General features: G+C 35.7%; 2 protein-coding genes, 1 long non-coding RNA gene and 1 pseudogene across 3 annotated transcripts; 2 read left to right on the top strand and 2 right to left on the bottom strand.

Moving 5' to 3' along the window:
• Nucleotides 1-2,067: 2,067 nt before the first annotated feature.
• Nucleotides 2,068-3,436, top strand: LOC102618136 (uncharacterized). The gene is made up of 3 exons (XR_001506906.3): nt 2,068-2,303; nt 2,843-2,984; nt 3,070-3,436. It is a non-coding gene; the product is annotated as an uncharacterized LOC102618136 (long non-coding RNA).
• Nucleotides 3,437-10,493: 7,057 nt separating this feature from the next.
• On the top strand, nt 10,494-14,885 carry LOC102618896 (glucose-6-phosphate 1-dehydrogenase, chloroplastic-like; annotated as a pseudogene).
• Nucleotides 14,886-16,192: 1,307 nt separating this feature from the next.
• Nucleotides 16,193-16,615, bottom strand: LOC127900321 (putative receptor like protein 25). The gene has a single exon (XM_052434954.1). The coding sequence runs from the start codon at nt 16,613-16,615 to the stop codon at nt 16,193-16,195; it is 423 nt and encodes a 140-aa protein (XP_052290914.1).
• A 4,389-nt stretch (nt 16,616-21,004) lies between these two features.
• On the bottom strand, nt 21,005-24,235 carry LOC107175110 (receptor-like protein 7). Its single transcript, XM_025094306.2, has one exon. The coding sequence runs from the start codon at nt 24,169-24,171 to the stop codon at nt 21,172-21,174; it is 3,000 nt and encodes a 999-aa protein (XP_024950074.2). The 5' UTR covers nt 24,172-24,235; the 3' UTR covers nt 21,005-21,171.

Raw genomic sequence — 24,235 nt, 5'->3', positions numbered from 1 at the left:
GACAAAGTTAATTCACTTTAAAACGGCTGGCCGAAAGTCCCAGAGATAATTCAATAATTAAAAAGTCAGCGACAAGAAAACCCAAACGACCTAACACGTTTCCTCAATTTCAATTTTCTGGGGTTTTGATCCTAGAGGCTTGTTTACGGTTCGGTCAGCTTATGAATCTCTTTGCTATCATCATTTTGCTGAACATGACAGAACTTGGAACTTACCATGGACTTGGAAGGGGCCTCAATCCATCCGCCTCTTTGGCAGCTTTTGCATGGGAAACTTAAGACTCACGATGAGCTTGCTAGGCGTCATATTCCCGTTCATGTGGGCTGTGATAGGTGTGGGGGTACGGTTGAAGATATCCTCCATGCATTGAGAGATTGCAGCTGTATTAAGCAGGGTTGGAGTAGGCTTGTTCCAATGGACAATCATAGCACTTTCTTTAACTCGAATTTACGTGATTGGGCTGTGGACACCTACAGAATAAGTGGAAGATTGCATCTCCCCTCCCTTGGGATTGTATCTTTGGCGTGGCAGTTTGGAGGTTGTGGTTCTGGAGGAACCAATTCTCCATTGCTGGAAAGTTGGTGACAGCTTAACAGTCTATCTGGATATTATGGCCAGAGCTAATGAAATTCATAGAGTTAATAACTCTTCCATAAGCCAGCAACCGAGGAAAAAGGAGATTCTTATTCGCTGTTTGCCGCCGCCTTGGCCATGGTGCAAATTAAATACAGATGGTTCTTGTAAAAATGCATGGGAGGCAGGAGCGGGTGGTGTTATTAGAGATTCTGTCGGCCATTGGATTTCCGGATTTGGTATGAGAATTGGGGAGAGTTCAGTGCTTATGGCTGAGCTTTGGGGGCTGTATCAGGGCTTAATTCTTGCTTGGGATGCAGGCATAAAACAGGTGTTGGTGGAAGTGGATAGTCTTTGTGTTACCCAAATGATCTCTAAGCAGGTGGTCGTTCTTAACGTGTTCTATGCTTTAGTTGTTGCTGTTCAGGAATTATTAAGTAGAAACTGGCATACTGTTATCACTCACATCTATCGTGAAGCAAACTTAGCTGCGGTCTTCATGGCTAATATGGCTCATTCACTTCCTCTTGGATTACATGTGTTTTCTAACCCTCCTGTGGGTATTTATTCTATCATTTCGCAAGACATGTTTAGGGTTACTCAACCCCGCTTTGTTCTTGTTTAGCTCGTTTTGACGAGCCCCCCTAATAAAAAAAAAATCACGTTGCAAAGGAGGTAGCCCACCTTATATATATTTATTGTGTAAATAGTATTCTAAAAAAATTACATATAATTATCTATAAATTTGTATATGGACACAAGTGGAGTTTCTTTTTTCTTGGTGAATAGGTTTTGATTCATTATGTTTTGACTCAATCTTAGATTTTATTTAGTATTTAATAGTCCGGTTGGATAGTTGTAACTTTTTAGTTATAACACTAGAGTCTTGGGGAAATATTTATTACTATAGTTTGAAAATTGTATTGATTTATTCTAACACTTGTATGATAAAAAATATATAATATCTTTATTATTTTTGTCAAAAATTTTATTCAAAAATTATATTTACAACACACTAATAATTTTACTTCGTAGTCACAACTTTTTATCTTAATACCAAACAAGCTATTTATTGATACAAGAGGGAAGTTAAAAATAATTGAAAATTTTATAATAACAAGCGACATTTATTTATATAGTGTTATAAAATAGAGGAAGTTACTATAATTTGACAATGAAAATTCCGGCACTTTATTAAAGTGTCAAAGAAACTATCATGTCATATAAGTGTCAAAGAAACTATCATGTCATATAATATGTCATTGATGGGTAAGCTTACGTTACATTTGGTGTAAGTAACAGTTGTGACATGACCATTTGACTCACGTAAGAGCAGCACGTGGCGGTAAGACTCAGTAGAACAAAATGTTGAAACCGGTTGGCAACGAGTTGCAAGATGTGTCAACGGTAAACCCAATCCTATGCATTCCTCATAATAGCCGGTTGATGATTAGGCACGTATTAATGAAAATTTTGAAAAGAAAAAGAAAAATTGAAATTGAAAAATTTTTAAGTGGGTTTTAAAAAGTTCATAAGCCAAAATCTCATTAACCATTTTTTGAAGGAAGCAACAGCTCCTCTCTGAAACGTCATATGCCACTATTCATACAATTTTATTATGAAAATTATTGAACCAAGGCTGAGAAAAAGGGAAAAAACATGAAACAAATTCTTTCAGAGTTGTCTGTTACTACTACATAGAGAAATGACGGGGAGCTGCAGTTTCAGAGGTGAGGGAGGGTTTCGTAAATTTCATAATTTTTTTCGTTATTCAACTTATAATTTTTTTTTTTTGGAGTGATGAAATGTTTGTAATATCATTGATTGGTTTATCGATTAGTATCCTCATAGTTTTATCTTGCTTTAAATTCTTAAATAGGCCATATGCATCAAGTGTTTGATGAAATCTCTGAATGGCGTAAGCAAATACTAGTTGGCTAGTTTTAAACATGTTAATCGGTTTACAAATTCATGTTTCAGAGTTAAACTATTTTCATGTAATTTCATTATTAACATAGTATGATTTGTTATCGATGAAGTGAGAATATTATAAGTGGAATGAATAGTTGAGCAGGTGCTTTAAGTTTCAAAGTCTTTTTAGAGAATGACTTAACAGAACGTTCTGTTTTTATGGCATGAGCATATAGTTAGGATTATATATAACGGGTACTGTCATCATAAAGCATGATTATGTTACAATTCATGGACGAAGGAGTATGTGTTTTTAATTTTGTCCTTATGTTTAACATACTTGAACAACTGTCCTCAGGTTTTATAAATGGAAAAGACTGCTATAAATGGAAAACACACAAAAGAATCTGCAGGAATGGCATTTAAAATTTAAGCTAGACAAATGGATTTGGGACGCTTGAGAAGAAAGTAATCTGCTGGAACTAAAAACAATGAACCAGGTAAAAGAAAGGTATCTTATCAAGCTACTAGTGCTTTTTGAACTAAGAAGAATGAGTTGTTCCATTTATTTTTTTATATTTCCAGGTTCAATCAATCCTGTGCACATGAGAGCGAACCATTGAAGTGAATATAAACAATAAAATGGCAACAGTTGCTGGAAAGCATACCAAGTTGTAAGGCGATGATGAACATTCTTTGACGGGTATAAGGTGGTCGTTATTCATACAGCAAGGAAAGATTGAAATGAAGCATAATGCTTCGAAGTTTTTAGATGGACCTCAGATTGTCTTGCTGGGGTATCATGCGAAGACCCATGATATTTTCACACTTGTTTAATTGTTATTTTATTTGTATCCTCTATTGTCACCACGCCTATCAAGTTTTATATAGGTATATCTCTTTATGGAACAACTGAAATATGTTGATTTAATATGATCTCTTATTTTGGGTAGATGACTGTTGTCATAAAAGGAATATATATGTTAAATTTTTTGCGTTAATAAATTTATGTATGTATCACTATATTCAGCTCAATTTCTATGGCTTCCAATTGCTTCGGACCAATATAAGGAAACTCTAAAGGATGGTCGTTATGTACGTATCATAAATGATGTTGATAGTGTTGCTGATTTATCAAGCTATAAACATGGTCGAACTACTGTAACTTTATCATCCTTGACTTATTCACTGGAATTCACAATATATGAATAGTCTAATTAGCTGAACATATAACATATCAGCATAAGAAACCAAAATTCAATAATGTTGAATTAAGATAAACTCGTACAAGCATTTGCAAATGTTTCATCACTCTTTTTACCATTGCAATAGCTTCGTTAACAGAATTATAAATAATATAATGTGCCTACTTTCTACGGCCATGACCCTTCTAGTTCGACCTCCTGCCCTGAGCAAGGTACTTCTTCTCGAACATCTTGGCACGTGCACTTTGTTCAACCTTAAATGACTAGATTCCAAATATCAGTTGTACCCATCAATTAAATTTCCCAATTACAATACAAATTTATAATCTGATACCTGTTCTCATATATCCATTAACCTAACACTTAAATACAAATGTAAGCACTGGCATCATATCAATTAACAATAACCTCCGATATATTGTTTAGAGCAAATACCAGAATAATACTTGCAAGTACGAACTAAAACTGTAATTAATTGTCTCCTTTTTGTTATCGTCTGCACTGTTTTCAGCCTCCAATTTCTTCTCTTCACGATGAATGATCTGGTTTAAATCCAGTTCACCTGTTAATACATTGACGCAATTTTCACAGAAACCTACTTCTCTTTGCCCTGTCATTTCTTTCCATCTACAACTCTTTTTCCCTTTTCACATAAAGAAACAGACCAATTTAATCCTTTCATAATTCATATTCCCATTCCTAAGCGCGCTCTTCACTATGGCTTTCGACATGATCGATTCTGTTACTTTTCCAAATAAAGGTGTTAAAATAAAAACGAATCACCCATAACAATTAATGATGTGTGGGAAATTAATTGGTGAAGACAATTTCACAAGATGAGGTTTCGAATTATAGCATTTTTAGTGACTTTCAGTCGCCTCTACCTTCGGTTTTGGGGTGCAGCAATTCTTTTGGTTTCAACAATTTGTGAATCTGCAAAATTGAACAGGGATATTCACAATTTCATTTGGTGGTACTCTTATGTTCTCCCTCTTTTGAAAACCTAATTATTGTACTGCATACCCTCTTGAATTTTACCCGTGCATAACTCTTCTTTTACCTCTATGAATTTCATTACCGAATAACCCCTTAACTACTGTTAAGAGTAGTTCGTTAATAGTTCGTTATTGTTAGTTATGGCTGCTGACGTGTCAGATGAGCTGGCTAATGTTAGTTATGCTAGCTGTGATTTGTTAGCATTCTGTTAATACATGTTTAGCTTAGCTCAGCTCACGTGATTTGTTTTTATATAAATCAAGAGCTCTTGTAACAATTACAATATCAATATAGCAATTCATTTTTCTCTCCCTGAAGCCTCTGTTATTTTCTCTTCACTTTCTCAGATACCAAACACTTTTCTGGTATCTTAACTTGGTATCAGAGCCACAGATCTTCAATCTCATGGCATCTTCAAGCATGAACTCAAACATAAATTCTACTGTTTCATCATTTACCTTTACCTCTCCAATTAAACTCGATCGATCAAATTATATGATCTGGAAGTCTCAAATTCTTTCATCTGTTCGTGCCAATGGTCTTGAAGATTTGCTCGATGGATCAAAAACCAGTCCAGTTCAATTCCTTCAAAGTGGGACTGAAAGTGCTTCTATTGATGCTGAGCTGAATCCAGCATATACCACATGGAAACAAAAGGATCAGTTGCTGCTGAGCTGGTTGATGTCATCTATCAGCATTGAGATACTGAGCCTCGTGGTAAACTCTGAAACTTCATTAGAACTTTGGACTAGTTTGGAGCAACAGTTTGGATCTGAAACTTCAGCTAAGAAGGTTCATCTGAAAATAATGCTCAATAATCTTAGAAAAGGATCAATGACAGTAACTAAATTTTTTGGCAAGCTAAAAACAATTGCTGATGAGTTAGCCATTGCCGGTAACCCAATAAGTTCTCTAGATTTTCTTACTCACCTGATTTCTGGATTAGGTCAGCCTTACTATCCTGTTGTAGTTTATCTTGAAGCAAATCTTGCTAAGATTTCTATCAATGAAGCATATTCTATGTTATTATCTCATGAAGCCAGATTAGAAGCAAATCAGCTAAGTTCAAGCAAAGAAGCTAAGCTGAACTATGCTGCTAATATTGCTCAAACTGGATCTGGAACTAATAATAATAACAAGAAACCAGGTGGTCAGTTCAATAACAATTGGAATGGTGGTCAATTCAATAACAATTGGAACAAGAATGGTGGTTTCAGAGGTGGATATACTGGAGGCAGAGGTGGTTATGGTAGAAATTTTTCACAAGGACAAGGAAGAGGAAACTGGAATGGTGGCTGGAATGGTTCATTTGGAAACTTTCCACAAGGAGGTAGAGGAAGTAATTACAATAGTAATCCTGGCCAGACTGGAGGTTTTAATGGTGGTTTTACAAATGGCAAAGGTGTTTTGGATCAGGCTGTTGCCAATGTCACTTGCCAGATCTGTTTTAAACCAAGGCACACTGCAGCTGAGTGCAGGAACAGATTCAACAAGGATTATATTCCTTTTAACAATCCATATCAGAATCCACCAAGAGCTGCTTTTCTTGCAACCTCTGAGGGAGAAATAGCTGATCAGGGATGGTACATTGATAGTGGTGCAACACATCACATCACTAACAATCTACAGAACCTGTAAATTGGAAATGAATACTCAGGTAACCAATTGCTTCTTGTTGGTAATGTTCAGGGCTTGCATATATCACATATTGGCTATGCATGCTTTCAAACATCATGTAATGCAGTTTTACACTTAAGAGATACTTTGTGTGTGCCTAAACTTACTAAAAATCTCATAAGTGTTTCAAAGTTACTTGAAGATAACACTGATATAACCATTGAGTTTGTTGCCAATATGTGTTTCATAAAGGACAAGAGGAAGGAACATCATCTGGCTCAAGGGATTGCTAAGAAAGGACTGTACCTGTTGCTGTCAAAGAATGACTGTGTGTCAAATTCTAGTTGTCTTACCTATGCTCCTAGCTCTATGATTTCTGTTTTAAATAATCCAGCTTGTAAAATTTCTGATACAACTGCAAATAATGTCTGTAATTCACAATTTCAAGTGAACTCAACCAAATTAGCAAACTTGTTTCATCAAAAATTTGGTCATCCCAATAAACATGTGTTGAAATCAATTATGTCTTCTCTTTCTATTGATTACTCATCTATATCAGCACCTGATTTTTGTGATGCTTGTCAGTATGGCAAAGCTCATCAAATGTCCTTTTACTCAACTGGAATCAAAACTAAAGTTCCTTTAGAGCTTATACACACTGACCTTTGGGGTCCAGCACCCTTACCATCTCTAAATGGTTATAGATACTACATTAGCTTTGTAGATGACTATAGTAGATATTGCTGGATTTTTCCTTTGACACTCAAATCAGAAGCCTTAGACACCTTCAAATACTTCAAAACCTTAGTAGAAAAACAGTTTGGATATACTCTGAAAACATTACAATCTGATTGGGGGGGTGAGTATAGAAGTTTTCAAAGTTTTCTTGAAGAAGAGGGGATAAGATTTAGACATAGTTGTCCACACACACATCATCAAAATGGTGTGGTGGAAAGAAAACATAGACACTTGGTTGAAACAGGGCTTACCCTTCTTGCTCAGGCAAAAATGCCTCTATCTTTCTGGTGGGAATCATTCCATACAACTTCTTTTCTTATAAACAGATTACCAATCACTGTTTTAAACAATATTTCACCTTTCACCAAACTTCATGATAGACAACCTGACTATCAGTTCCTCAAACCATTTGGTTGTGCATGCTATCCTTTCCTCAGACCTTATAGCAAGCATAAATTCAATTTCCATACACAAAAGTGTCTCATGGTTGGCTATAGCCCAATACACAAAGGCTACAAATGTCTTACTTCTACTGGAAAGGTCTATATTGCTCGACATGTTAGGTTCAATGAGTCTGAGTTTCCTTTTTCTGAACTTTTTCCTTCTAATAAACCTGTTCAAAATGTGTCTGCTCCTCAGCAGAATTCCACACCTCTCACATTTGTCCCTTCCACAACAGTCATTCCAGATGGTAACAGTGTACAACCTTCTTTTAGTTCACTTGTTCCAGATGCAGGACCTGCTTCTAGTGTTTCTTCCCCAAATCAGTCCATTACAGTCTCTCATCTACCCTCACCAGTACAGCATCCAACAACAGTGCCACCTCCTGAACAATCATTCCAGCTTGCACAACAGCTATTATCAGCTCAAAATGATCACCCTATGGTAACCAGGTCTAAAGTTGGCACATTCAAGCCTAAAACCTATTTGGCAGTCACTCAAAACCTTGAACCACAATCTGTAAAGGCAGCCTTGATAGATACTAAGTGGAGAGTAGCAATGCAAGCAGAGTTTGATGCTTTACAAAACAACAAAACCTGGACTCTAATTCCTAAAGAACAGGCTGGTAAGATTGTTGGGAATAAGTGGGTGTTCAGAGTGAAATATAACCCTGATGGAAGTATTAGTAAATACAAAGCAAGATTGGTTGCAAAAGGTTTTTATCAAACACAAGGGGTGGACTTCTTTGAGACCTTCAGTCCTGTGGTTAAGCCCTGCACCATCAGAATTATTTTGAGCATTGCTGTTATGAACCAGTGGTCAATCAGGCAGCTTGATGTTAATAATGCCTTTCTCAATGGCATCCTCACTGAAGAAGTTTTCATGCACCAGCCTGAAGGGTTCCTGCATCCTCAATATCCTTCACATGTATGCAAGTTGACCAAGGCTCTTTATGGACTTAAGCAGGCTCCAAGAGCCTGGTATGACAGGCTGAAATCATCTCTGCAACATTGGGGTTTTCATACTTCCAGATCAGATACCTCACTATTTTTTCAGCATAAGGCAGGTGACATTGTGGTGGTGCTCATTTATGTGGATGACATATTAATCACTGGCTCAGATAATAAACTTGTTGAGGAAGTTATTGGTAGATTGGGGTCTGAATTTGCTTTAAAAGATCTAGGAGATTTTAATTATTTTCTTGGTCTTGAAGTAACACCATCAGCTGCTGGGGTGCATCTTTCCCAGACTAAATATATAGGTGATTTACTTAAGAAAGCTCAAATGATTGAAAGCAAAGGATGTCCAACTCCTATGAGTTCAAGTGATAAACTAGTCAAAGACAGAGGAGTAGCTTTTGAGAATCCTTCACTATATAGGAGTTTGATTGGTTCTTTACAGTATATTACTTTAACAAGGCCTGAAATTGCATTCACAGTGAATAAACTCAGTCAGTTCCTTGCTACCCCAACTGTCATTCACTGGCAAGCATGTAAACGACTCTTGAGATATTTGCAGAGCACAGCAGATTTTGGCTTACAATTTTTCAATACTGGGAAACTTACTCTCACAGCATTCTCAGATGCAGATTGGGGATCAGACTTGGATGATAGAAAATCTGTTAGTGGATATTGTATTTACTTGGGTGATAATTTGATCTCTTGGTCCTCTAAGAAACAACAAATAGTCTCAAGAAGCACAGCTGAGTCAGAATATCGAGCTTTGGCATTAGCAGTATCTGAAGTGCTTTGGATATCCTATGTGCTTAAAGAGTTGAAGATGCCACCATTACAAGTTCCAGTTCTTCACTGTGATAATAAGAGTGCTGAAGCTCTGGCCAGTAATCCCAAGTATCACTCACGCACTAAGCACATTGAGCTGGATTTGCATTTTGTTCGTGATCACATAGCTCGCAATGAAGTTCATGTTAGTTATGTTCCAAGCTGTGATCAAGTGGCGGATGTTCTCACTAAACCCTTGGCCTTTGATCAGTTCAACTATCTTAGGTCCAAGCTCAATGTCATTTCAAGACCTTGAGCTTGAGAGGGGATGTTAAGAGTAGTTCGTTAATAGTTCGTTATTGTTAGTTATGGCTGCTGACGTGTCAGATGAGCTGGCTAATGTTAGTTATGCTAGCTGTAATTTGTTAGCATTCTGTTAATACATGTTTAGCTTAGCTCAGCTCACGTGATTTGTTTTTATATAAATCAAGAGCTCTTGTAACAATAACAATATCAATATAGCAATTCATTTTTCTCTCCCTGAAGCCTCTGTTATTTTCTCTTCACTTTCTCAGATACCAAACACTTTTCTGGTATCTTAACTACTGCCTTATTCCCTGAACCGTTTTGACAGGTTGCCCATCCTTTGTTATAATAATTATTTTACCACCTCTACCGGTACCTTATTTTGTGTTAAATTCCTTAACAGTCGTTCGATCTGAAAATTGACGAATCGAACAATCCATTTTACCGGTCTGTTACTTGCCTTAAATGTAACATAAGCACTGCCATCATTGCAATATAGCATAACAATTTTTTCATACTTTATTAAGGTATGAGAACCCCCACCAAATAAACACATTCGTAAGTTAAAACTTTCTTCAATTTAAATAAGAACCATTCAATATCTAGTACAAGTTAGTTGTATTTATAGAACTTTTAGGAAAGTATTTTAACTCTTAATTCAAGTTTGTATTGTCTATGCATGTTTCATAAACATTTTGTTCTGCTCGGTTGACTTGTAAACTTAAAATTTATAAATTAGAAAAGAATAAAGAAAAACGAAAAATTATTGACCTCATATGACAGATTTGTTTAGTATATGAAAAGTAACTTTCAACGACACTGGTCCCTTCATCAATGGAAAAGGGCACTTGCATTTGTAAATTTATTTTATAGATACAATCTTTATAACACAAACCATAAACGTAATCCATATGCACACGTTTGCTCAATCCTAACTTCTCCACTCCTCTTGATCCCTAACTGAGCAAGGCTACTTCACATTTGAGTTCTTGTTCTTCTTCATTTGAAGCATTACAAGACACAACTCTTCAGTGACTTCATTGTTGTCCCAAGAAAATATTTTTTCTCCGCTTGGGTATCTCAAGTTCAGTCAAGAATCCATGCTAGAAAGCATTTTCAGCTTAAATCCTCTAATGGGCATCCTCTCAATGCTGTTTCTTTGCAAGATAGTGAGATACTGGTACCTCTACTGTAGTCTTTTACGCCGAATCAGTATCAGATGGGTTTTAATTCTCATTCTATTGCTTATTCATAAACTGTGTCCAAAATGAATTTCTTATTTAACAAAAAAAAAAGATTTTTCCTGCTTTCGACAATTGCCAAATGAATTTGCATATGAAGAAAATTTCTTTTTGGAAAGAGAGTTTATCAAATTGTCCGCTCATTGATATAATCATAATTATTTGCAATGATTATATTTTGTCTTCAGCATATCAGTTTTGTTTCTCATTGCTGATTTCTAGCTGCAATTTTGAGTTTAGATTTAGCTGGAAAACCTCTGGCCAAACGATCATTCCGAGCCTCAAGAGATAGAGGCCTCCGTTCCGGCATCATCTGAAAAATCGGGTTCTACACTCAGCATAACAGTTGTTGGAGCCTCAGGGGACCTCGCAAAGAAGAAGATTTTTCCCGCACTTTTCGCACTATACTATGAAGATTGTCTGCCTGAGGTTCTATGCTTTGTTGCTTCACTAATTTCACTTTTTCAACAACCGTGATGAATGTTCAATAGCTGATAAGTTTTCATTTTTTCTTCCATTTATCATCCTTATGCAGGATTTTACAGTTTTTGGTTATGCTCGGACTAAATTGACTGATGAGGAGCTGAGGAACGTGATTAGCAAAACTTTAACTTATAGAATTGATAAGAAGTATGTAATTTTCCGAAACCCTCACATGTACTTTTTAGCAGACTGTGCACTGAGTTTTGTATATAGTAATAGTTGAGGGAACTTACAGGGAAAATTGTGAAGACAAAATGGATCAGTTCTTGAAGAGATGCTTTTACCATTCCGGTCTGTACAGCTCTGAGGAGCATTTTGCAGAATTAGACAGCGGACTGAAAGAGAAAGAGGTAACTAATTACTTCTTTACCTTTAAGAAATTTGTAGTTTTATAGGAACTCTGGAGTCATAGATTCTACTAATGCATGTCCAACTAGTAATTTGTAAGGGTTGATTTTATCATCTTTATTACATGACAAATTAGCCTTGTGAACGGATACTTAAGCCTTGAGATACAATAAAATATTACAGGGAAGGCAAGAGATGTTGATATCAAATTTTGGCTTCAACAAGCAGATTTATATTTGTGGGAAAGTGGTACTCTGCTAATCGATGTTAATTGCCGTCTATCCATTGATGACTCTGATCTCGTTTTGTAATGGAGAAACTGTCGGGGGCCTGGCATTATTGCCAGCAAGAAACCTCTGACGCATGAATCAGATTAAAGGGCTTTAATATTAATTTCAAACAATAAAGTATAATAAAATGCTCTTAATTCAACTCACAGATTAATGGTGTAGTTGAATAAATCCTCCTTTCCTTCATTAAAAGTCCCTTTATTTAGAGTTTTCCCTTCATGAATTACTTCACCCGCAATTTTTGGTAGCAGTGGAGCCATTGAATCCTTGAACTAACGGAACATTTCATTAACCATCTATTGGTGGGATTTTGTTTCCGTGCCCCTTTGATATCATGGGTTATTAAATGGTTATTTAATTGCAGTGAAGTTTTCCATACTCCCTAATTCTAGGAGGAGGGTAATAGGGAGAAGGTGTAGGTAAAATCCTGTTAGTAAATGTAAGTCTCTGGTAAATGTATTGAATCCAAATAAAAACTATTACTAGGTTCGTGAGGAGTTCTGCTCCGCAATGGACTAAGTAATTGACATATTTCTTATTGTTCCACTAATTGTAAAATAGATTCATGTTTAGGAAGCTAGTTACTAGCTCCCTGTGTGAAATTTGGTGTTTGTTTATTTTAGTTTTATTTTTTTAACCCAATGTAAGAAAATGGAATTTTAGGCTGGAAAGCTATCGAACAGGCTGTTTTACTTATCAATACCTCCAAACATTTTTGTGGATGTGGCGAAATGTGCTAGCCTTAGAGCTTCATCAGCAACTGGTTGGACAAGAGTCATTGTTGAAAAACCATTTGGTCGGGACTCTGAGTCTTCTGGCGAGTTAACTAGAAGTTTGAAGCAGTATCTAAGAGAGGATCAAATATTCAGGTTTGTCTCTCATTTGCTTCCTTAAAGAAAGATGCGTGATGATGTTTGACTCTATTGATATCTTTTCAGGATTGACCATTACTTGGGTAAGGAGTTGGTTGAGAATCTATCAGTGCTTCGATTCTCCAATCTTGTTTTCGAGCCTCTATGGTCCAGGAATTACATCCGCAATGTACAATTTATATTTTCTGAAGATTTTGGTACAGAGGGACGAGGGGGGTGAGTTGTATATGTTGCCTGAAGATATTGTTATTATACTAGAAGTTGTTTCAGACACCCAAGTCAGCTGATTTTATTGGTAAATTTTTCCAGTTATTTTGATAACTATGGAATCATACGAGATATAATGCAAAATCATCTCTTGTAAATACTGGCATTATTTGCAATGGAGACTCCCGTCAGCTTAGATGCGGAAGACATTAGAAATGAAAAGGTAATTCGGTCTTCCTTTCTTCTACAAATTTTACGAACTGGAATTGTGGTCTCCTGTTCATCTTTGTGTACCATTTCTATGATTGCTAGAGATCCTATTTTAAGGTATAGCCACACACCACCATCACCACCAAAGAAGAATCAAATCCCATGGTGGGTTATGGAAATGCTACACTCCTTGCTATTGTTTTAAGTTAATCATTGACTTTGTTGTGTGTGGCTTCATTCAGGTGAAGGTTCTTAGATCAATGCAACCACTTCTGCTTGAAAATGTAATTGTTGGTCAATACAAGGGCCACAACAAGGGTAGTAAATCATATCCTGCATATACTGATGACCCAACTGTGCCAAAGGGTAGTCTCACGCCAACATTTACCGCGGCTGCTCTTTTTATCAACAATGCAAGATGGGATGGGGTTCCTTTCCTGATGAAAGCAGTCAAAGCGCTCCATACCAAACGGTAGGCAGTATTTCTTCCCTTTGCATGAGGATCTATTCTTTCACTATATATTGTAGAATATGCTTAACTGGTTGACTTGAGAATGTAGTGTCAATGAAACTTCAGTGCAGAGATCAGAGTTCAGTTCAGACATGTCCCTGGAAACCTGTACAAGCGGAATTTTGGAACTGACTTAGACAAGGCTACAAATAAGCTTGTGCTCCGACTCCAGCCTGGTGAAGCTATATACTTGAAGATCAACAACAAAGTTCCTGGTCTTGGAATGAGATTGGATTGCAGCGACCTTAATTTGCTTTATCGATCAAGGTAAGGACTATTTAGACAGTTACCTACAAATGATACTTGCAATCTTAACTATGTAATATATGACCTAGAATACTCAATTGTGGAGTGGGACTGTGAGCATCAATTTCATAAAATCTTCTCAAGTGATAAGCCTTGGGACGTCTTTATTCATGTTTCGTAATTATTTTATGGCTCATGTAAGGATTGAATTCTTTAATGTTTTATTTTAAAAGAATTTGTATAAAATCCTAATTAATATTAAAAGTAAGGGGACTGTATTAATCTCATGTCCTGACCATTTTACCTTAGTAACATCCATCTGCAGACCCGGCCAAATTGATGGAGCAATTGTGCATCTGTATTATCTTTTGTTCTTCTTCTGGTTTTGGAGAGCATTACTTTAATTCTTTAGTTTTGATGTGAAGGTATCCAACAGAAATACCAGATGCATATGAGAGGCTGGTCTTAGATGCAATAGAAGGTGAACGGAGGTTGTTTATTCGGAGTGATGAGCTTGATGCTGCCTGGGCGTTGTTTACACCATTACTGAAGGAACTGGAAGAGAAGAAGATTGTTCCAGAGCTCTATCCTTATGGTAGCCGAGGACCAGTTAGAGCACATTATCTTGCTGCCAAGCACAATGTTCGATGGGGAGATCTTAGTGGAGAGGATTCATGAATGGCCAAAAACTCGGGTTGTTTTACATACTTATTCACCATAAACCCATGACAGGGCTGGTTATATGAACAGCACAGCAGTTACTCATTCCGGTGCCTGAAATTTGTGCTATGGTGCAATTTTCCTTGACCTACATGGTACCGGGGCTTGAATTCTTATGGATGATGTATCATTTGGAAGGTTGAATGATTTGAATTTGATTGTAAGTTGGTGATCAGTGTAAACAGGATGAATAATAATAGGCGTATAAAAGGAAATTTAAGATTTGTGAATAAATGAACTTTGGATCTTTGCAAACTGTCTGGATTTAAATAATAAGTTGATATATTTGCAGATTCTAGAACTGAGCAAGCCATGACAGATTTCTGAAAATATAATCGACTTCTTAAGACAGGTGAATTTCTATATTCGGCATTTATTCATACTGTCATACTTTAAAAGTAAATCATAAAATTGGAAGCTCTTGACAAGATATTTTAGGTAGTCCTGGAGCACAAACACCACAAATTTTAAATTCGGCTTGCACAAATTCTTGGATGATGTGGTAGTAGCTAGCTAAGCCAAAAGAGCTTTTCGACTAAATAAAACTGGTCGCTTTACGCCATTGCCAAAATGCACTTTTAGCAAAGCTGTAAGCATACAGAGCCGGTGCCACTCTGTCTTTTCATCCTCCTTTGTTATTTTATTTAGTACTCTTACGGCATATCAGAACCAAATTTGAGTGATTTTAGTATATGTTTGAATGCCTGTCATCTCAATGATTTATGTATTAATTGATGTTCGATCAGCCACATGGTGATTAACTAATAGGTTTGGCAAACAATTACGTACAAACGTTTTTTAGATTAACGACTAGTATGGTAATTTTATAGTTTTTAAAATAATTGTTATTAGTTGTGATATAGAAATAATTAGTTGTGAAAAAATTGTAAAAATATTAGTCAAACGCTTGGTAAATTTTATTTTTTAAAGGCGTTACGTAAATTAGTTAAGTAGTAAATTATATTTGGTAAATCTCATTTTTAAATTGCTGTATGAATACAAATGATTTAATTAGACATAAAGTTATAAAATTTATTTACCCGTGCATTTATTTTATAATAACATGTGTATATAGTAATATTTTATGTGCATATAGAATAATTCGTAGCTAAAACAAATTAACCGTATTTATTTTGTTATCTCAATATAATTCAAAATGATAATAATTTCTTTAAATGTAATGATTTTATTTCCTAATTGAATAAAAGATAATTTTAGATTTTTATAACATATATTAGGATATATATGAAATTTTTTAAGTATAAAACTGATTTTTAAAATCAGATTTTGAAAATTTACTCTCTGTCACAGGATAAGGTGATTTTGTTGAAAATGATTTTTAAATAAATTTATCAAACGCTAAAATTAACTTTTAATTTTTTAAAATCACCTTTAAATTTCTCAAAAATAATTTCAAATGGGCTCAAAGTGTGCAATTATAATAATAGTACGATAATATAAAGAGATTTTTATTGAAATTGGGAGAAAAAGAAAATTTCTACATGATTTTTAAAGTCTTTACAGAGTAATTCATAAAATAAATAAAAGCTAATTAATTACATTCTGTGCCTATGTCTTCTCCTCCTTCCATTACTTTCCGGTGGCAGTCGAAAAGTCTTTATAAGCCATTCATACTTTCTTGTGCAGAAGATGTGCCCAAGTACTACTCCTATTATTGTCCCACTTGCATACCCTGCTAGAACTATCTTCCAGTCAAATGCGAGTACAGATTCTGAGGGTGGATCATCTTCTGCTGGTGAGGCCTCAGAGTTTCCGCATTTTCTAGACAAAGGTTCTCTACACAATCCTGGATTTCCAGCAAACCAATCATTCGTGAATGTGCTGAACTGCGTCCCTTGTGGTATTGCTCCCTTAAGATGGTTGTGTGACACATCAAAGAATGTAAGGGATGTGAGCTCTACTAGTTGCTGAGGAATTTGTCCTGTGAGCTTGTTACTAGAGAGGTCTAATGACTCCATGACCGTTAGGTTACTCAAAGTTAATGGAATGTACCCTCAGAGATTGTTGTTGGAAAGGTTAAGAGTCCGAAGCCCCTTTAAACTGGCAATTGATGCTGGAATCTCTCCAACAAAATTGTTGTCGGAGAGAATAATTGCTGTGATCAAATTTGACAGCTTGGGATATTCTATCTCTATGCCTTTGTTACTCATTATTAGTGAGTAATCAGCATAACCATTGTAGGTAAACCCAAGAACATCATACGGCATGAGTTTAACCTGCAAATATGTTAGCTTACTTGCTTTGATATCTTTCATGGCATACCAACAGTGGAAGTGATTTGACGGAAGATTACCTGTAATCCTGCTGTGAGAGAGATCAATGATGCGCAGCTTGGGAAACTCAAAACTTGTTTTAGGTTCCTCTATTTCTCCATGAAAGTTGTTGAATTTCAAAATGAGTACCTCTAGCTCTGGAAGAGTTCCCAACCAAGAAGGGAAGACATCAGTGATTTGGTTATCCCCAAGATTAAGAAATTTTAGCTTCAGACAATTGGCTAGGGATTTAGGCACTCCTCCTTGCAATAAATTGTTGCTAAAATCAATCATCATCAGATTTGTTCCGTTCATGAAGGTTTGAGGGATGATTCCATAAAAGTTGTTAGCTTGCAGTTTTAGTGCTGACAACTCAACACTGAAATTACCCAAACATTCTGGAAGCATGCCACTTAAGTTGTAGTAAGACAAATCAAGAGCGTGAAGACCATTCAAACTGCATATTTGCATTGGAATTTCCCCTGTCAAGTGTCAACTGATTGTTTGAAACTAGATAGGAATAGATTGACACTGATGACGGAACTGGGAGCGGTCCTTGGAGCTTATTAAACCCAAGGTCTAAAGTATTCATTTTAGACCATGGAAGAACAAAGAGATCCTGCCCGAATCCCGACAATAGGTTGTCAGAAAAGTTCAAATATTCCAAACTGTTTGTGCTTACGTTTAACAACCATTGGGGTACTTGGCCAGCTATCTTGTTGGAGGAAAGATCCAGAGAAACTAATTGATCTTGGTTGTGCAAAAAATATGGGAACTCGCTAATGCTGCATGACCTAAATCCTATTACAGTGAAATTTGACAAATTAGTACTGACATTAGTTCCCGTGAGCAATGAAAACTTGTTTGACGAGAGAACTAATGATGTTAAAGATTTCAAGTTAAGAAGGAACATGTTTAGATCCACTGTGCCACTCAAATTGTTGTAGGAAAGGTCAAGCGCTTGAAGATTCCTTAGCTCAAAGATAGAGTTAGGAACAGAGCCTTCCAATTGATTCTCCGCCAAACGCAGAAACTGCAATTGGGCTAGCTTTCTAACTTCAACTGGAATATGGCCAGTCAGTTGATTATTATGTAAGTACAGAGTTGATAATTTGTTCAGGTTCATAAAGCAAAAGGGGATTGGACCAGTTAATTGGTTATGAGCCAAACTTATTTGAGTAAGTTCTGCTAGATTCGAGAGCAGACATAACATCTCACCAGTTATTTTGCTCCCTGAAAGGTCCAAATAAGTGAGTTGGTTAAGTTTAGGGATCCAAGACAAGGAATAAGAGTTTTGTTTAGAAAAATTGTCACAGAAATTGTTAAAGAATTCAGTTGTGTAAGGTTACCAAGTGAATCCGGAACTTTGCCAGAGAAGTTGCATAAAATGATCTCTAGCGTTTTCAAAGAAGAAAGTTTTCCCAAGGAAGCAGGCAACTCACCCGAAAAATCATTACCAGAAAGGTATAGATGGTTGAGCTTAGTAAGATTACCAACTGAAGGAGGAAGTTTTCCTGAAAATGAGCAACCTCTAATAACAAGGAATCTAAGGATTCAAGATTTTCTATTGAATCTGGAATCTTACCGGAAAATCTCGTATGTGAAAGCCTCAAATCGATTTATACAAACACATGAAAACAATCGCTTGGTCCAAAACATCATATAAATTAAAAAAAAAGTTAGGAAAATTATCTCGACGCCACCTTTATTTTGTTGTATGTATATTTAACCACCACAAAATTTTGACATGTTCTTTTCATTACCTTTATTTTTAAACTTGTATCAATCGACCACTTTAACACTAAAAATAATCATTTCACTCCTAAATGAATTAAAAGATTATTTTATTCTAGAAAATTTTGAAAAATAAAAAAAATTATATCTACAGGAAAAACCTCTAAATTCAATAAAACAAATAAATCTCAAAATCTTAGATGATAATTTTTAAATGAAATTATAATTATAAAAATATTAACACCTTGTAATTATAATTTTATTTATTTTTGTGATTAAATTAAGTATAGGGAAGTTTACAAAAATTAACATGAAGAGAAAAGTTCCCTATAATTATTGTATACTTCCCTATAATTAATATGAAGAAACTTCTCTATAGAAATTGAATGAAACTATAATTACAAAAATTAACATGATAATTTTTAAATGAAATTGTAATTATAAAAAAATGAACATATTAGATTTGAGATTTATTTATTTTATTAATTTCAGAGGTTTTCTTGTAATTATAATTTTTTATTTTTTAAAATTTTGTATAATAAATAGTTGTTTAATTCATTTAAGGGTAAAATGATCATTTTATAGTGTCAAAGTGGTTTCTTGATACAAACTTAAAAATAAAAGTGATGTAAAGAACATGTCAAAATTTTGAGGTGATTGGATGTACATATGACAAAACAAAAGTGGTGTAGAGATAATTTCCCAAAAAGTTATATAAATATATTATTGTGGAGGATAAAATTGAAAGATTACATTAAAAAAAGAAAAGAAAAAGGAAACCAATCCAGCCTTTCTTCCTTGCCGGCTATTAACCATGCTTTTTGTCTACACTGAATTATGATTATCATGCATGACCCCTAACCACATGGATTCTTTAATTTTAATTGTCAATGGTGTGCACAAGAATTAAGTAATAAGTAAGAGCTGTAGACAATTTATGAAGTTGATCACACACTCTTATTGTGGTACTTCCACTCGTCCATAATGATAACCAGAAATTATCCTAAATCACGACAGTTTTAGTTTAAATTAAGGTTGCTTAGTTTCTTAGAAAATGTTAATAATTACAATAACAAGCAAGCCGAGAGAAAATGGCTTTTCAAATTAACAAAGACAACTGGATGCACTACTATTGCATGCATTGATAAAATGTGCTTTTGGTAATGGAGAGTCAAACATTGATCTTAATTACATCAACTTCACCCATTTGCCTAAGCTTTGAAAGCTGGCGGCAGGCGCTGCTCTGAAAAAGCAGTAAATATTTTTGCGAAAATTAAGAAAGTTTTATCATCTCGCGGTTGGGAGTGTAGAGTATGACAAACAAGACAAAGGTACAGTAAATAGTTTCCAATTTCATTTCATTTGACTTATCTAATAGTTAAAAATATTTATTTAATTTCATAATTTTTTTTAATTTAGTGTTGTTTGATTATATTTTGAGTAGAGTTTTTGGGGATAAGTTATTTTACCTCCGTTAATAAAAGTTTAAATTTTATGATTTTGAAAATAGAGGTTGTAATTTTTTTTTTTAAAGAGTTGAACCATCTAAAGTATCATTAATTTATTTAGTAATCTTATTTTATCCTTTCATCATAATTTTAAAAAAATTATCAATTAAAGTAATTTCATAATTTTTTTTTATAAAAACTCTCATTAACAACCAAACAATTCAAATATTTTTGGTAAGTACTCTTTTCTTTTGGTAATGTAAAAGCTCTAATTAAATAATTTCTATTTAAGAAATTTTATCAAACAGAGACTAAAATAAGCAACACTCACGTTTACTATATTTTTACGTTTCAACAACTTGTTAAAGGTATTTCTATTTCAAATTACTTTTGCGCCACTTCTAACTTTGTGATTGAATTTTGACGATAGTTAATGTTTACCAATTATCTTATTGGCACATATTTGATGTCTAATGATTTTATTTTACAGCAGGCACCCGAAGTAAGTTTTTGATGCTTCAAAAACATAATTCTATCTGCATTGACAGAAAACTCTTTGAGAAATTAATTCGTAATTTTAAGCGATTCTTTAACTGATTTCGGTGTTATTGCCCCATAAAACTAGAGAATATATATAATGGAAATTATGAAAAGTAAAACACAAAAAAATCCCCCACCTTTGTGCCGATGCCAAAATCAGTAGGAGCTGATCATCAGTTATATGATTTTTTTTCGAAATCATATCCTTTCAAATTCGGAAAAAGAGAATGGTGCACTGATCTTTTACAACTATTAGTGTAAATTGTGTTAATTAAAGACATGATCATTCAATCAAATCAGGATAATAACAAGGTACTGAATTAAAACTAAAAAAGAAGCAGACGACTAATTCATATTTGCCCGTGCACTATGCTGAAGGTAAAGTGGCCAAGAACCACCAAATTATTAGCCCACTTGCATTAACAACATAGTATATGTACAATAATAAAAGGTTTATTAAACTTCGGAGAAAAGAAGAAAAAAGAAATTTAAAGCACAACAAAGCAGGCCTTTCGTAAAAGAAAAAGAAAAAAAGGTTAATTACATCCGTTGCCTGTGTCTGCCGACTCTCCTCCTCCTCCCATTAGTTTTCGGTTGCAGTCCAAAGGTCTTGGCAAGCCATTCATACTTTCTTGTGCTGAAGATGTGCCCGAGTACCACTCCTATTACTGTCCCACTTGCATATCCGATCAGAACTGTCTTCCAGCCAAATGCAAATAGAGATTCTGAGCGTGGGTCTTCTTCTGGTGGTGAAGTCGCAGAGTTGTCACATTTTTTTGAGAAAGGTTGTCCACACAATCCTGGATTTCCATCAAATGAACCCTTCCCAAATGTGTTGAATTGTTTCCCTTGCGGTATTGGCCCTGTGAGCAGGTTATCGGATACATCAAGGACTTCAAGTGTCGTCAACTCTCCAAGTTGTTGAGGAATTTGTCCAGAGAACTTGTTATTGGAGAGGTCCAATGACTCGATCACAATTAGGTTACCCAAAGTTGGTGGAATATGACCTTGGAGATTGTTGTTGGAAAGGTTGAGAGTCCGAAGCCCCTTCAAATTAGCAATTGATGTTGGAATCTCTCCTACAAAACTGTTGTTGGAGAGAATAATTGCCGTGATCAGATTTGAGAGCTTCTCATATTCCAACTCTGTGCCTTTGTTACTCAATATTAGTGAGTAATAAGAAAACCCATAATAAGTAAGCTCAGGATAACCGACAGTTCCCAGCAGACGATCTTGCAAATATGTTAGGTTATTTGCATTGACATCTTTCATGGCATTCCAACACTCGAAGTGCTTTGAAGGAAGATTACCTGCAAATCTGTTATGGGAGAGATCAATGATACGCAACTTAACAAACTCAAAACATGCTTTGGGCTCCTCTATTACTCCATGAAAGTTGTTGGATTTCAAGATGAGCACCTCTAACTCTGGAAGAGTTCCTAACCAAGAAGGAAAGAAGTCCGTGATTTGATTATCCCCAAGATTAAGAAATTTGAGCTTTACGCAATTGGCTAGCGATTTGGGCACTCTCCCTTGCAGTAAGTTGCCGTTGAAATCAATCATCCTCAGATTTGTTCCTTTGCTGAAGGTTTCAGGAATGAATCCGTGGAACTTGTTACCTTGCAGTTTTAATACCAAAAGCTGAACACTGGAATTTCCCAAACATCCTGGAAGCATGCCACTTAAGTTATTGTGAGACAGATCAAGTGCATAAAGACGATTCAAACTGCAAATTGATGGTGGAATTTCCCCTGTCAGCTGATTGTTTGAAACTAGATAGGATGAGGTGAACGCTGGTACTGGAATTGGGAGTGGTCCTCGCAGCTTGTTAAAACTGAGGTCTAAAGTAGTCACAGCCCATGAAAGAACAGAGAGATCCTGCCCGAAGCCGGTCAATAGATTGTGAGAAAGGTTCAAGTAATCTAAACCGTGTACGAGTACGTTGTTTAAAAACCATCCAGGCACTTGACCAGCTATCCTGTTGGACGAAAGATCCACCGAATCCAGGAACTTTTGGTTGTACAGAAAATGTGGAAACTCAGTAAGGTTGCATGAACGTAATCCTATAACATTTATGTTCTTGGAATAGGTATTCACAGTGGCTTCGGTGAGTAGTGACATTTTATTTGACGAGAGAACTAATGTGTTTAAACGTTTTAAGCTAAGAAGGAACATGTTTAGATCCACTGTGCCACTGAGATTGTTGAAGGAAAGGTCAAGCGTTTCAAGATTCCTAAGCTCAAAGATAGAGCTTGGAACAGAGCCTTCCAATTGATTCGATGAAAATTGCAGATACTGCAGTTGAGTTAGGTTATTAATTTCAACTGGAATATGACCAGTTAATTGGTTTTGACTCAAATCTAAATTAGTAAGCTGTGTTAGGTTCATGAAAACCGACGGGATCTCACCAACTAAGTTGCTGCCAGAAATTGTCAATGAACTGAGTTGGGTAAGATTACCAAATGCAGCAATTGTGCCTGAGGAATTGATTGAATAAATTTCTAAAGTTTTCAAAGAAGCAAAATTTCCAATGGAGGTAGGCAACTCATCCAAGAATCTATTACCAGAAAGGTATAGATATTCGAGCTTGGTAAGGTTAAAAAGTGAAGATGGAATTTTTCCTATAAAGGAGCAGTCACTAATATCCAGGTAAGATAAAGATTCAAGATTTTCTATTGAATCTGGAATCTTACCTGAAAATCTCGTGGTTGAAAGTCTCAAATCTTCAAGGGGACTGCTTTTCTGGAATTGTGGCAAATATCCAGTGAGATTTGGGTTCTTCATCACACCAAGGAATTGAAGGTTGGGTAACTGGAATATCCCTGGGGGAAATTCACCCTGCAAATAGCATCCACTAAGAGACAAGATACGCAAAGAAGATAAATTTGCCAAAATATGAGGAACTGTTGAAGAAATGTGGACATTGATAAGATTAAGTGCTTTCAGGTTGGTTAAATTCTCAGCTAGATTTGCTAGACCTGGCTTTTGGAGCTTAAGAAAAAAATGATCAAAACTACAAAATGCTAGATCAAGGACCTCCAAATTGGAGAGCTCCAGCAACTCTGCTGGTATTTGACCAGAAAAATAAGACTCAGAGAGATTTAGATGGGTTAGCCTTGAAAAGTTTAAGATTTCAGAAGGGATTTCAGAGAAATTGAAGTTGTTATCGAAGAGACTAAGCCGTTGCAGATGGACAAGCTGAAAGAGACTGCTGGTAGAGTTGATGGAACCATAGAGGCAACTGCTAGCAAGATCGAGCTCCACAACATGGCCAGTGTCTTCATTGCATTTGACACCGTCCCATGAGCAGCAGTCCCTATCTTTTTCATCCAGCTTCCATGATGCAACCTTGGGGTAGGCAGAAGGATCAGAGGAAGCAGTCTGATTAATGACAAGGCTTTGCTTGAAATTCAACAAGGCAGAACGCTCATGATGATGGCAGAGTGGCTGAGTAGAAGAAATGAAGTGAGCAATTGCAAGATGAAATATTAAGAAGGAAAAACAAACTAAATGTCTAAACGTGAAGAAAGTTAAAGCCATTACGTCTCAACAGGAATTCTAAAATGGCTTTAAGTGATTTTGCTTTTATTGCATGCGTGCATGG

The sequence above is a fragment of the Citrus sinensis genome, chromosome 2 (assembly GCF_022201045.2).
Source record: "Citrus sinensis cultivar Valencia sweet orange chromosome 2, DVS_A1.0, whole genome shotgun sequence".
Lineage (NCBI taxonomy): Eukaryota > Viridiplantae > Streptophyta > Magnoliopsida > Sapindales > Rutaceae > Citrus > Citrus sinensis.
The sequence above is the reverse complement of the archived record's forward strand: the minus strand, read 5'-3'. Positions and strand labels throughout refer to the sequence as shown.

Excerpts from the sequence above, each read along its gene's own strand:
- LOC107175110 (XM_025094306.2), bottom strand. The coding sequence starts at position 24,171 with ATGGCTTTAACTTTCTTCACGTTTAGACATTTAGTTTGTTTTTCCTTC.
- LOC127900321 (XM_052434954.1), bottom strand. The coding sequence starts at position 16,615 with ATGGAGTCATTAGACCTCTCTAGTAACAAGCTCACAGGACAAATTCCT.